General features: G+C 30.6%; 1 protein-coding gene across 2 annotated transcripts; it reads right to left on the bottom strand.

Annotated features, from left to right (window-relative positions):
* Positions 1-4,801: 4,801 nt before the first annotated feature.
* LOC107404777 (exocyst complex component EXO70A1) lies at positions 4,802-8,283 on the bottom strand. 2 transcript variants are annotated; one of them, XM_016011775.4, is made up of 2 exons: positions 7,889-8,283; positions 4,802-7,497 (listed from the first exon to the last, which is right to left on the bottom strand). In XM_016011775.4, the coding sequence occupies exon 2, from the start codon at positions 7,487-7,489 to the stop codon at positions 5,453-5,455; it is 2,037 nt and encodes a 678-aa protein (XP_015867261.2). In that variant the 5' UTR covers positions 7,490-7,497; positions 7,889-8,283; the 3' UTR covers positions 4,802-5,452. The 2 variants fall into 2 exon arrangements, with proteins under 2 accessions (XP_015867261.2, XP_015867262.2); XM_016011776.4 differs by having other exon boundaries at positions 8,063-8,283.
* Positions 8,284-13,339: the final 5,056 nt, after the last annotated feature.

The raw sequence follows: 13,339 nt of genomic DNA, 5'->3' as shown, positions 1-13,339 counted from the left end.
AGAATCTAGATCATCCATATAATTCCGAATGTCATCATTAGACTGTCCATAATTTGGTGTAATTTTCTTGTTCTTTTCTTAACGAAGACGGCCTGTGAAGAATATGTTTGTAGTCCATATTCGGTACCACCTACGAATATTCCTTTGGATGTTAGTCTCCTAAGTAACATCTGTCTAATAGTATTTATCATGAATGAGTATCCAAAGTAGACTTACGTACTCAATTTTGTATCACCAATCCCTAAGTAAGAATTATTGATTAAAGAAAAAAGGGTTTAATTGGAATAAAAAAGAGAATGGTTGTGTTGTTCTAATATATTACCTGAAATATTCATAAAAAAGAAAAAAAAAATATATATATATATATATATTATCTGAAATTTTGAAGCAAATATATATATATAGAATTGAGTGGGTTAGCTTTAATGGTAGAGCATCCCTATTTATGTCCATGAAAGCACAAGTTCGAATCATACGGAAGACAAAAAAAATGAATAGTTTGTATTTAGATAATTTATTCAAAAAAAATATATGTATATATATATATATATATATATGTATTAAAAATTAATGAAAAGGGTTACACTATCAAGAGTATTGTTATGATCACCTAATTTTTATTTTTATTTTTGAAGATTATGATCACCTAATTTGTATATCAAATTTTGATTGCTAAGGTGCGATTTTGTTAAGTTGTTTAATTTTATTTTATTTTATTTGTGTGTGTGTGTGTGTATTTTTTCCTTTTAAATTATGTATTGTTTGTTTGCTTCAATAAAAATCTACGTTAACTATAAAATTAAGGAGACAAAAAAAAAAAAAACAAAACAAAACAAAAAACATTGAAATACAATTTGAAATCGTGTTGCTTTTTTTTTTTTCCCTTTTTTTTTTCCTTCTTACTTCACATTTGTAATTAATTGATATGTTTAACTAACATTAACACTAATAAACAATTAAACTAAATAAATTACAAAAAATTTAAAAGAAAAAATAAGAAAAAAAACAAAAACTAAATACGTTAGCAAATAAAATCTAAATAAATTTACAAAATTATGTGATAATATATTAATGGTTTACATAAATTACATCTTTAATAAAAGTGTGAATTGTAAAAATAGGCATATCATATAAATAATATAGACGGTGTTCTAAAAAATTTACTATCCAACTTGATGTGATTTATACTTATTAATGTAAATGCATATTTTTTGAAGTTCTATAAAATATTGTAAAAATTTTTTAAAAATAAAATTTTTAAAAAGTCAGTTTCAAACAAAGAAATAAAAAATTTTAATAAAATATATAATTAATTAATATGCATTAATAATTTTTATGCATATTACAATTGAATAACAAATCTTAAATTGGCAATACCAATTATCATTGAAGATTTTTCTAAATTCATAAAAAACGAACCCAATAAAACTCAACCACATTATTTGATTAACTCAACAAATCCTGATCTAGAATCAATTTTAACATGGGAGTAGCAAGTGAGGAGATCATGAAAAGAGAAAGAAGCACAACTTAGTTAACAAATTCCAAACAAAAGTTGGAAGATTAAGGAATAGAATATTAATCCTTTTTTATGGGTTTGAGGGTGCTTTCGTTGATACTATTTCAATAAGCACATGACCAGTGTATGAGTTAGCTTGTTATCAAAAGTTGAGATTTTGTTTTTTTTTTTTTTTTTAACATCTTGATTTGCAAAATGTAGGATTAATTATTATGTTAGAGGAGACATTTGGTATATCATGGTTATTTTTAAAATCAAGTTTAACAAGAAGCCCAATGTATCAAATCTAAAGTCAAACAAAAAGGGATGGTAGTGGGGTCCGGTACAGAACCTCAAGGATTGAAGAAGCTTTTCATACTCAAATAAATATAATTCATTATTTCAGACGCCAATAACTAATTAAACATGTTGGAGATTTGAACTTCTTGGCTTTATCTACTTGTCTAATGTAAAAGTTCTTTCTTCTACGACAAGTGGTTCATAAATTGAAACACTCCTACTTCTCTCAAAAATTCTACTCATCCCATGTTCGGTAGTAGAAAATTAATAGAACAATAAAACAAAAACAAAACTTGATCCATTTTAACTTACATGGGTTAAGGCTTTGTTTGGTTAGGTGGAAGAGTGGAAGGAAAGAAAGGGAGTGATGGAAAAATGAATAGAGGGGAAGCAAATATATTCTTTGGTTAAAATGGAAAATAGGAAGGATGGAAATGAGAAGGGATACATTTTCATCCAAAGCAATCTCTCTATAAATGAAGGAATTAGTAAAAGAATAAACTATACCCATGAATAAAATAATTAAAATTATTTTTTTACTATCCATTTATTGAAACTATTTTTGGTTATTGGTAATTATTTTTTTGGGTTTGAATCAAGTTTTTTTTTTTTTTTTTTTTTTTGATTTTGCAAGAACCTTAAATAAATATTTATCGTTAATCATATAGTATAGTATATGCCACTTGTGCCCTCCCTCATAAAAAGAAAAAACTTATAGCTGAAAAAGAGAAACAGAAACGTAATTCTAGAAAAAATAATTTTAAAAAAAGAACATTGAGTACCAATATATATATATTGCAAATCAACACATATTTATAAAGCCCCCCAAAAAAAATAAAGGGAAATAAATTTTTTTGGTTATTTTTATATTAATAATATTCTTTTAAATAATATAATATTCATATAAAATTATAATGTAATTAGGTAATAAAGGTTAATATAGTTATTTGATATCTAAAATATTTTCTTTTGAAATCTAAAATATTTTCTTTTTCTTTCATTTCTCAAACAAAGGATGCAAATGTACTTTCCATCCTTCTTTATTATGCCAAACAAAACAAAAAGAGGGATAGATTGGAATCCTTCCATCCCTCCATTTCCCCATCCTTTTTATTTTTCATCCCTCCTACCAAATGGAGGCTAAATATAGTTATAAAATAAATGGTATATGATTGAACTACAAGAAAAAAATGTTTACCATCTAACTATATATAGAAAAGAAGATAAGATGTACACTATATATTCAAAAAAGATAAATAAAAAAGAAAATTGTATTCTAATCATCTATCTGTAGAAAAAAAGTACGAAATTCTGTCTTTCTTTTTTTTCTTTTTTTTCTTTTTTCTCCATTCCTTTTTAGAATCCTTAGACTCCTTTCAGGTTTGCTGCCTCAATTCTCACTCCCATATTCATTTTTGTTTTTCATTTCCTTTCTTCTATGTTCCCCAAAGGGCAGCAAATTGAATTTTATTTCTGTTCTTTCTTTGTTTATCTTATTTGCTTTTCTCAAATGGTCCTCTACTATCTAGTAAAGTAGACGCCGGGATGTAACATCATAGAAAACCATAGATGAATACAACCGATTTCTACCAGCAATCTTATCCAAAAAGAAGGTTTGAAAGCGGCTAAGACCTAATCTTCTGGACTGATTCTACCAAGTTTGTGATAGATACATTAAATCAACATGTCAATCCTTAAGAGATATAACTTTTACATTAAAAAAAGAGCATTCATCATTATGGTCAGCTTGGTGGTACAAGAAATATCACAATTTTAACCCAATGAATTACCAACCAGAAGTCAAATAAGTTGGGCTATCAATTTGGGTAGGGCGGCTTTCATGATAAAGTTTCAAAGGGTACTAAAGAAGCTTAGATATGATGCATTTGCTTTGTCTTAAACACATATGAAGGCCACATCGGCACTAAGCCAACTTTGAATTTTTTGCTTTTTACAATAATGCAGGCAAATTGAGCAGACGATAAGGTACCTGTGAAAACAGGAAAAACAATATAAAAGGTACTAAAAACAAATATAGCACCTTTAGCTAAGCCAAAAACACACCCCACAATTCCTCCAACCTCACCTAATTTATTTACTTTATAAAAGTCAGCATGAATTATCAATTTCCTACAAGTCATCCTATTTTATGTAGAAAAGTAGCAGAGAATGGAATCTATTCCTTGATCAACCAACTTGCCAGTTACAGGAACCAGTAAACTGGAACATCTTTTCCCTCACAAAACCTACTTATTAACCCAGTTCACATAAGGAGAGAGACAATAAGATGACAAATATAGCCAACAGGACGATAAGACATCACGAAACCGTATATAACTGACTAAAGAGCAACTCAACCATCAGACAACGCAAGTTAGGGTTCTATGTTAGTTTTTTATAACATCTAACACCAACCAGTATGTATACCTAGGTTAAGAGAGAAACTAACAGGGCCATATAACATGAAAGTTAGTATGTAAAATAGGAATAGGATATAGTGGCAAATCTTTCTTGTTCAGGTCGGATGGAGAAGCAGGGACTCCTTCAGACACTCATAGGTACAACTGATGAGAGTTTCCAATCTCAGGATCCACCTGCATCCGTTGTCTTACAAACCTCACGACTGCCATAAGCAAATTGCTGCTTGGTCATAAACCACCATTTACAAAATGATTTCAGAATGTAAGTAGCTGAATGGTTAGGGCTTGTGTTAACAAACTCACATCATCCAAAGTAAATTACTCTATTTCTGATCAGAACTTCTAGAATACCAAATGGCGCCTTAACAAGCAACATACAAATATTAGTACACACCCAGCAACCACTAAATAAGATACCAAAAGGAAAGGAGTGGAAACAAAAGGAAAAAAGAAAAAACAAGAAAAGCTAGAAATAAAATATGCTCTGCTCTCCAACCAAATGAAGATAGTGGAATCACCAATATGAATGAGTCAAAAGTTCATACAGCCACGACAAAAGGACATTCCACATAAACCCAAAGAATTAAAGGACCAAAATTTAATAGATAATTTATTTGTCACCAGAATTTCAATACACATAGCTGTAATACATCTGTAAGATCTTAAAAATGTCAGCCATTTAGAACAAGAACAAGGATCTAATTAAGGCCCCAGCCCTAGATACCAATACCTTCTTGAAATTTCTAACAAGTAAATACTTCAATCACAGCTAGACCTCTTGATGCACTTTATATCAAAGAATTGTACATTAAATCTGGCAAGCTATAAGGTTTTTCCTGCTTCCTATCTAGCAACTGAATCATTGAGTTGACATGAAAGAAAAATTGATAACTATATCTGAATATATTAATATACGAACTTTGGGTCATATACTCGCTTGCAATTTATGCAATGAAAGTCTAAGGGACCCCATCATTTTGCACAATTATCAAGGCAGTGGATTCAATCTTCATGACATTCAGCCACAGTTTTCAAAATTTCCACCTCATGAAGAAGCCACATGTGTAGATGACAATACTTAAGAGAAGAACTTCATGGCCCAAAAACCATAAGAAGACAACTAATATGTAATAGTTTCAGGCCCCTGAGGATGTAGATATATACAGGGTGAAAGACTAACCACCCAAGAGGGTTAATTCTGGCATGTGGCTCCTCAAGAAAAAAGGTAAGATAATCACACAACTGCTGAGGCAGTTCGACGATGATCTGGCACACCATTATTGAACTTTCCAGCAGGTGACCTACCTTTGAAGCTGCCATATCTCCCTGGCTTTGGCTGAAAAAGAGACATGATCATGTTTTCCAAAGTCTGCACTGAATATTTTGCATACTTGCCGGAACTTGAATCTTGCTCAACCAAGGGCCCATAGTTCTGCATGTAGCTTCGATAAACAGGAACAACTGCCTGCACTATAAGCTGGCATGTCTTCTCTCTCAGATCTTTCTCCAAGACAACCCACATAGACTGCTTCGTATACATTTCATCAAAAGATTCATTGAACTTTTTCAGCCTTTTCTTGACAAGATCACGTGCAGTAGCTCGCCCACCTGAGAAAAGAATGAGGCCCTCCCGACTTAAATGACTAGGAAGCTTACCCCAGCTCTCTTTCAAAAAGATTGCAGCATAATAGTCCTTGTACTGTTCATGTTCTCTTAACCAAGAATCTCCCAAAAGATCCCCAAGTTTAGTTCCCCTTAGGTGCTTGAACAAGTGCCAATGATTGTTCATTGCAAAGAAGGAAGATAGGGCGGTGTCCTCATAAGCCTTCATCCAAGTCTCTAAATTTATTTCAATGGCTTTAACTATCTTCAAAACCTCATTGATAAGGAGCCTCTCTTGAAAGTTTTTATGTTTCCAACTTCGATGAATGACCAGAACCTGGGTTAGGACGGGCTTATAATTATCACCAAGCAGTTTATTACAATAATCCGTAAGGATGCTCACCAATCTTGGTACTCCCCCATCTTGAGGAGGCGGAGTCTGCCTTTGTAACTCCACCTGAACCAGAAGCTCCCCGAAAATCTCGGCTGCTCCATCAATTACCCTCTTGATGAGATCCCTTGTTAGGTTTTGGATTTCAATGCATGCTGCTCCACCAAAAAGCCGGTTGAAGTCCAGCCTCAACCTGTTCAAGGATGCAAATATATCCAACAACTTCAGAAGCTTTACAGGGTCTTTCTTACTTTCCGTAACAGTCTTCCCAAATTGAAGAAATGCAAGAATACCAGCTTGAGCAGCTATCTTTGCAAAGCAACCCATCCATACATCCAATCCAATCCTCTCAAAAACATCGTTACAGAGCTTATACTCCACCTCAAACAAGTGTTTCACTGCAAACTCCAAATGCTTTCCCCATTTCTCTATATAGCCTTCTATGCTCTGGACGTCATTAAACTCTGAAATAGATATTTCAAGATAATCCAAATCAAGAGCCTGCAAACTAGCCCTAACATTTGAACTCCTAACTTCGACATAAATAGATATGCACTTCTCTAGCCTATTATTAGCGATCAACCTCCCAAGAATTGCCTGCAATTTCTGAATGACAGTAACAGGCAATGGTGATGGTGCAATGCAGGCTTGCTCTCCAATTGACGATGACATAGGAAGTGGCACGCTATGTTCAATGAGGAGTTGGCGGAACTCATTTTCTAATTTGTCCAATGCGGCTTCTAGAAGGCCACCATCGAGCCGGGCCCTCTCCTCATCGTTTTGCAATTCTCTAAGATTTTTCAGCGACTTCTTTAGATTTGAAAGGTACCGGTTATCCGCAACCGCATTATCCTCCAAGTACTCCACTATATCCTCCAACCACTGAATAGCCAATCCACAGTTATCACCCAAAAACCTCAAAGCCTCTTCCAGACGTTTCAACACCGATAAATAGCCAGGAAGATCATTCCGCGGATCCGATAACAGAGACTTTTCGAGCCCATGAACTGCATCAAACACCTTAAGCACAGCTGCTGCTGGGCCAACAGCACGGTTAATATGACCACCAACGGCAACAAGAGCTTCCTTATCAGCTCGAATGGGTCTGACAGCAGCTTCAAGGGAAGGCAATCTCTGGTTAATCTCTTCGAATCTCGGTCCTGCTCTTTCAAGAGCTAACCCTAGAGCCTTAGATTTCTCTAAGCTAAGTCTCAGCGACTTGCTTGCAGCTATCAAATTTTCAATGCGACTGTTATTCACCGACGATGAAGACGCCATTCAACTTCCTAATCAAAACAATTTTTTTAATTTTAAAGATCAAATCTTTGAACTCCGAATCTCACTGGAAATCCAAAAGAGTACAAATTTTGAGCAGCTAAATGCCTAAAAATTTCTAAATTGGGTTTTCGATTTTTCTTCCTCTCTGACCGGGTCAAATTTATCAATGTCTCTCGGAATCATCGAAAAATTACAGCGCAAATCAACCAGGACAGATATAATTACAAAACCCCATTATGAGTTCCACCAAACTTGCACCAAATTCAAACCGAACCCCAAAACCAAACAATAAGAAATTCACACTCTCAAGCGGCAACTACCTAGTATACCCAGATTTTTCCTGAGGGAGTAGAAAATTCAAGAAAGAGAAAAGGAAAAAAAAAAAAAAAAAAAACTCACTTTGAATTGTACATAGATCGAGTCAGACCGAGCGAGTCGAAAGCAAGTGGGGATTCTGGATCAGCTTTAGTGGATTCGAAACAAAGAGAAAAAAAAATATTTTTCCAAAAAAAAACCCTAATAAAGAAAATGCACAAATGAGAAGAGAGAAGAAGCACTTTTACGAACTCTTACTTTTTGCAATTTCCGACGAGTAGCGCCAAAGTGCATGACAGTGAGGCTCTCTCTCTCTCTCTCTCTCTCTCTCTCTCTCTCTTTTCTAATTGGGTTCGTATTCGTTTTCTCAGAGCTGTAAAAACTTGACAAATTAACTTTTTCTTTCCCCTTTTTTTTTTTTTTTTTTTTTTTTGAATTTCCTTTTTTCTTCTTCAATATTACCTTCCTGGTGGCTCCCCTCTGATGGACCTTGAAATTACGTGCAGACAGCGAGAATCTGATTTGGAATAAAACTGAATTTTTGATGATAAAATATCTGAAAACACTTAAAAATAATAATAATAATAATAAATAAATAAATATTTCTGTTGAATGCATGTTAATGCTTGCTTAGGAATGAAGGTTTGAGTACACGTGGCTTACATTGATGTCGGTCGGATTTCATCAACTCATATAGTTGGGAAAGTTTTTGATTTTTATTTCCGTTGTTTTCCAACTATTTTGTGGATTTTGAAATCCAAATCCAATTAAAATTAATAATAATAAAAAAAAAAGATATATTACTCTGTGATTTTGATATTTTTATTAATTATAATTCTATATTTTCATAAAATTATAAAAATATAAATACAAAAATATTCAATTATAATAAAAAAAATTTTGAAAGTATGAAGTGTAATATTTCCTAATAATTAAAGATAACAAGATAACGAAACAGCACCAGTTAACCTCTATTTTATTCTTCATTGCCTAAAGTCTTTTGTTTGATTTTTTTTTTTTTGTTTTTTGTGCATATTATTAATTGTTTGAATATTATATGTCAACAAATAAAAAGATATATAAACAATGCAAATCAAAATTACAAAATAAGGTAAGTACCTTTTTGTTGGTAATAATATAAGGCAAGTAACATGTATCATTTGACATTTGGGTTTCTATAATATGTTAATAATAGGCATTTCTAGAGTTGGTGTACGAAATTAATAACAAAATCACATGTAATGCCTTGGGACTAATGGCACTTCTAACATCAATTTAACAGTTGGATGCCAAGGTCACTTTGAGAGGAACTTCCTTCTTTTAATATTCATTTATTCCCTTCTACCAAAACCACATGAAAAAAACTATGAGTTGCCACCATGCCAACTATATTTATAAATTTGAGTTGACAATCAATTATTGTGAGAGTCTACAATATAAGATCTCTAGCCGTTTTTTAATATGTTTACCGCTGCAAGGCTAGAGATTTAATAATATTTAGCAAATCTTGTTTATCAAAAAAAATATAGTAAAAATAAAAAATTAATTGTACTTCAGTATATTTTAATTTTGAAAAATTGCATTTACAACTCTTGAATTTAAAAGTTTTAATTTAGATTCTTAATATTTTAATTTCTATAATTTGGATTAAATTGAATTTTTAACAAAGGATGGTTAATGGTTTAAGGATATTAAAAGGCAATTTTTTTTTTTTTGGTTAAATTAAAGGCCTCAATTGCAGTTCATTGTGTTTTAATATTTGATTAAATATGACAAAATCATTCGTTAAAAATATAATTGGACCAAAAACATAATAAATTGAACTTAAAAGCCAAAGTTAAGATTTTAGATTTGAAAATCAAAAAGTGTAATTTTTTTAAATTATATAATATCAAAACATAATTAACTTTAAGAATACTACAAAAGTACCAATAAATCTTTAAAAAATCAGGGAAATGATGCATTATTAATTGATAAACAATTTAACAGGAATAGCTGCCAAAACAATAAATAAATAAATAAATTACTACGCCACTTGGTTTTGATGTGACGTAAATAATTTAACTAAGTGGGGACACTTTATTTCCTTATAAACTTTTTTGTACCCATGCTCTTGGGTTATCCTCATTAACAAAGTATGGTCTGAGTCAGATGAAAGCAACTACCCATATCTTTCAAAAATGATGGTTTGCTTATTTACCAAAACAAAAATGATGGTTTGCTTTATTTTATTTTATTCGTTATCATCATCTTAATTAAATAAATACAGCTTATCAAAACACAATAATAAGGAGCTGCTCTGTTTCACCTGAAAAACAAAAAATTAACTAATTAAAATAAAAAAATAAAAATAGGGATCTCTTCAATTACGGGCCTTAGAAAGAGTCCTTAATCTAGCCCACTGCTCTGTTGAAAACATTGGATCAAGTCCATGCCTAATCTTGTTCTATTTACATTAAGGCCCACATGGTCACCAAACTACTTCATGGTTGGGCATAAGCATGACCCTAAACCAAATAGATCGTACAATTTGCAAAAGATGTTTAATCTTTTCCTTTTTCTTTTTTTCTTTTTTCGTTTTGAAACACAAAAGAAGTTTAATCTGCATAAATAAAATTTGTAACTATATTTACTAAGTAGTAATTCTATAATTGTTTTCAATGCTGTAAATATGAATTTATTTAAATTAGTTTCAACCAATTTTTATTATAAAATATCTCATAATTAACTTCGTAATTAGAAAACATATTAACATTGAACAAATTGTCAATTTTATGTGGTATACTATGCCTACTTTGGTTTGATGCACAACAATTACAACATAGAACTACTAAAGCTTCAATAATTTTTCTTTCTCAAGTTGTTTGATGTTTTGGAGATTTAAAATTGTTTTCAAATTATGTACTAAATGCATTTTACATTTTATAAGTTGCATTGAAACCGTCTTATTTTTTAAAATTCGAAAAACATATATATAAAGAAAAAGAAAGTGCTGCCAAATCCTTAACCACATGCAACTAAAAAACAATCTGCTCCTGTTGGTAGATATTAGACAAACAACCATTGATAAAGGCATAAAATGATTTTAAATTTGTGTCCATTAATTCATAATGTAAATTTCGAACCTTTTTTTAACAATGTGATTATAGCAAACGAACAAAGAAAAGGAGCACGCACTACTGTTCTGAGATTTAACTTTTGTAAAGAAATAAACTGTTGTTATTTTGTTATTTATTTAGTAATTTCAGTAGAGATATAATTTCAATTACACATGAACTTTTTTTGGTGGAAATAACACATAAACTTTAAGGGAAAAATAAAAAATAAAAAAGAAGAAGAATAGTGATGTGCTTTTAGACAGTGATGGAAATTACACAAAAAAAAAAAAAAAAAAAAGAAAGAAACGAAAAGAAAAAGTGATGGAAATAGCACATCAAAAAAAAATTGACAATATTTAACCCGGTTGTAGTTGAAGATCCAGTGATTTTTTTTTTCCCTTTTTTTTCAACAATTGTGATGTATTATACCAAATTTATTTAAGAATAGATATGATAAATGATGTGATGATATATTTAATATTCAAAAGAAATTTATACAATTTTATATCGATATTAATATTTGAAATTCAATTTAAACCAAATAAATAACATTAGTAATGTTATCAATATTTATTCTGAATAAAAGATATTATCATTATTTTTATCTCATAAACGCTGATTTATGGTGAATATGGGACTTTAACTTTGTTGATAGCCTTTTGATTAATCTGCAGAGCATCCACATGGTTGGTCAGTCCAAAACCCTGCCCCACTCCTTGGCCTATAAATTATTTCAGTATTACAATGACTATTATGGAATTTTAGCCCTGTTGGATGCCTTTGGATTAACCTCCTAAGCCTCGGGTTCAACATACCTCCCGAGTTGAACTTGATTTCCCTCACCACCTTATTACCAATTTTTGCTTCCTCTACCAGATTTTGAATCTCTCGTTCACCCAAACTTGAAGCAAAACTACAGTAGAAATTTTTTTATCAAAATTTTGATAAAATATTAAATTTTAAATATCAAAACTTTGATAAAAAAATTTGATCATTTTATAATTATCTCCCAAACTTATCTTTTTATTAACAAGCCATGAAAATTATGGGTTTCAAGTAGTTCCCTTAGCCTTTTGGTGATGGGATACCATGTGCTTCAGTGACCAAAGCTGAATCAGCCATGACTAAATTTGTCTACATATGAAAATGGTGAGGACAAGACTTATCACCAGGAGTTTTAAAGACCATTTTAATCTTGAAGGTCGATTTGTAAATAACGGTATCATTCTTTCTTTTTTTGAATGGTGAATCAGCTAGCTATATCATACATATCCATTATAATAGTGAAGAATTTGAGTGGATACTCAACATGGAGAGCAATATCATCATTAAGTACTGAAATTTTTTTACTCAGAAGATAACGAATCTTGTTTTCTTCAATAGTCATATAATATAAAACCAACCCAATTTTTCTTTTTTTGTTAGCATTAAAATTTTAACCAACCTTGTAATATTTTCAACAAAAAAAGGGGAAAAAGAAAAAAAAAACTTAGAAGATAAAGACTTTCAGCTCAGTTTGACGTTAATTTAGCAACATTTTAGTGCCAAAAAATACAAAGCAAGAGAAATTTCCCAAATGAAGTATTTTATATTTGGATTTACCTGAATATAAATTTGATAATAAAAGCAATAAGCTTTTTTTGAAATAATAAAACCAATTACCAAATAATATATCTTAAAATATTATCGGTTGATATATTTATATAATCTAAATATAAAAAAAATATTTATATATTATTAATTATCATATTTATATAATTTAAATAAATTAATTAATTAAAAGTTTAAACCAATTAAATATTATTATATTATCTAACATATTATTTATTATTAATATCCAACATTTCAAGGGCGAAAATGCACTTCAATATACTTTAAATTTATCTTTTATCATTTAGGGATTTGTAAATTTTTTTTTTTTTTAACGCCTCATACCTTGTGAAACAAAAAACTAACTCTTTTGTCCAAATCTGTTAAAATATAACAAATTATGTCCAAATGAATCACGGCCAACTCATATGACTCAAATTTTTCTTCTTAATTGATTTGGGTAAAAGCTTTAATAAAAAAGAAATTTAAATAAATAAATAATTAAAAAGAGGAAGAAGAAGACAAAACAGAACATGCACCCAAACCCCAAAAATTAAAAAGAGCATCAATTCCAATTAGTATTGCAGCAAGGTAAGCACCAAAAGCTTATGTTCTTCTACAATACAGATTTTAATTTGCATAACTTTTTTTTTTCTTATTTTTTATATGTTTTTCCATACAGGTAAGTTATATTTTAATTGCATATTTAGTTTATTATTCTAGTAAAAAATCTTTTAGAAGCACATATTGCTCGAGGGAGCGATTGACGCGTGGGCATAAAGATTTTTATAACACAATAAATAATTTGATTTATTTTCAATTAGGCCTTATCCTAATCTATTCTAAC

Source organism: Ziziphus jujuba, chromosome 5 (assembly GCF_031755915.1).
Source record: "Ziziphus jujuba cultivar Dongzao chromosome 5, ASM3175591v1".
NCBI lineage: Eukaryota > Viridiplantae > Streptophyta > Magnoliopsida > Rosales > Rhamnaceae > Ziziphus > Ziziphus jujuba.
The sequence above is the reverse complement of the archived record's forward strand: the minus strand, read 5'-3'. Positions and strand labels throughout refer to the sequence as shown.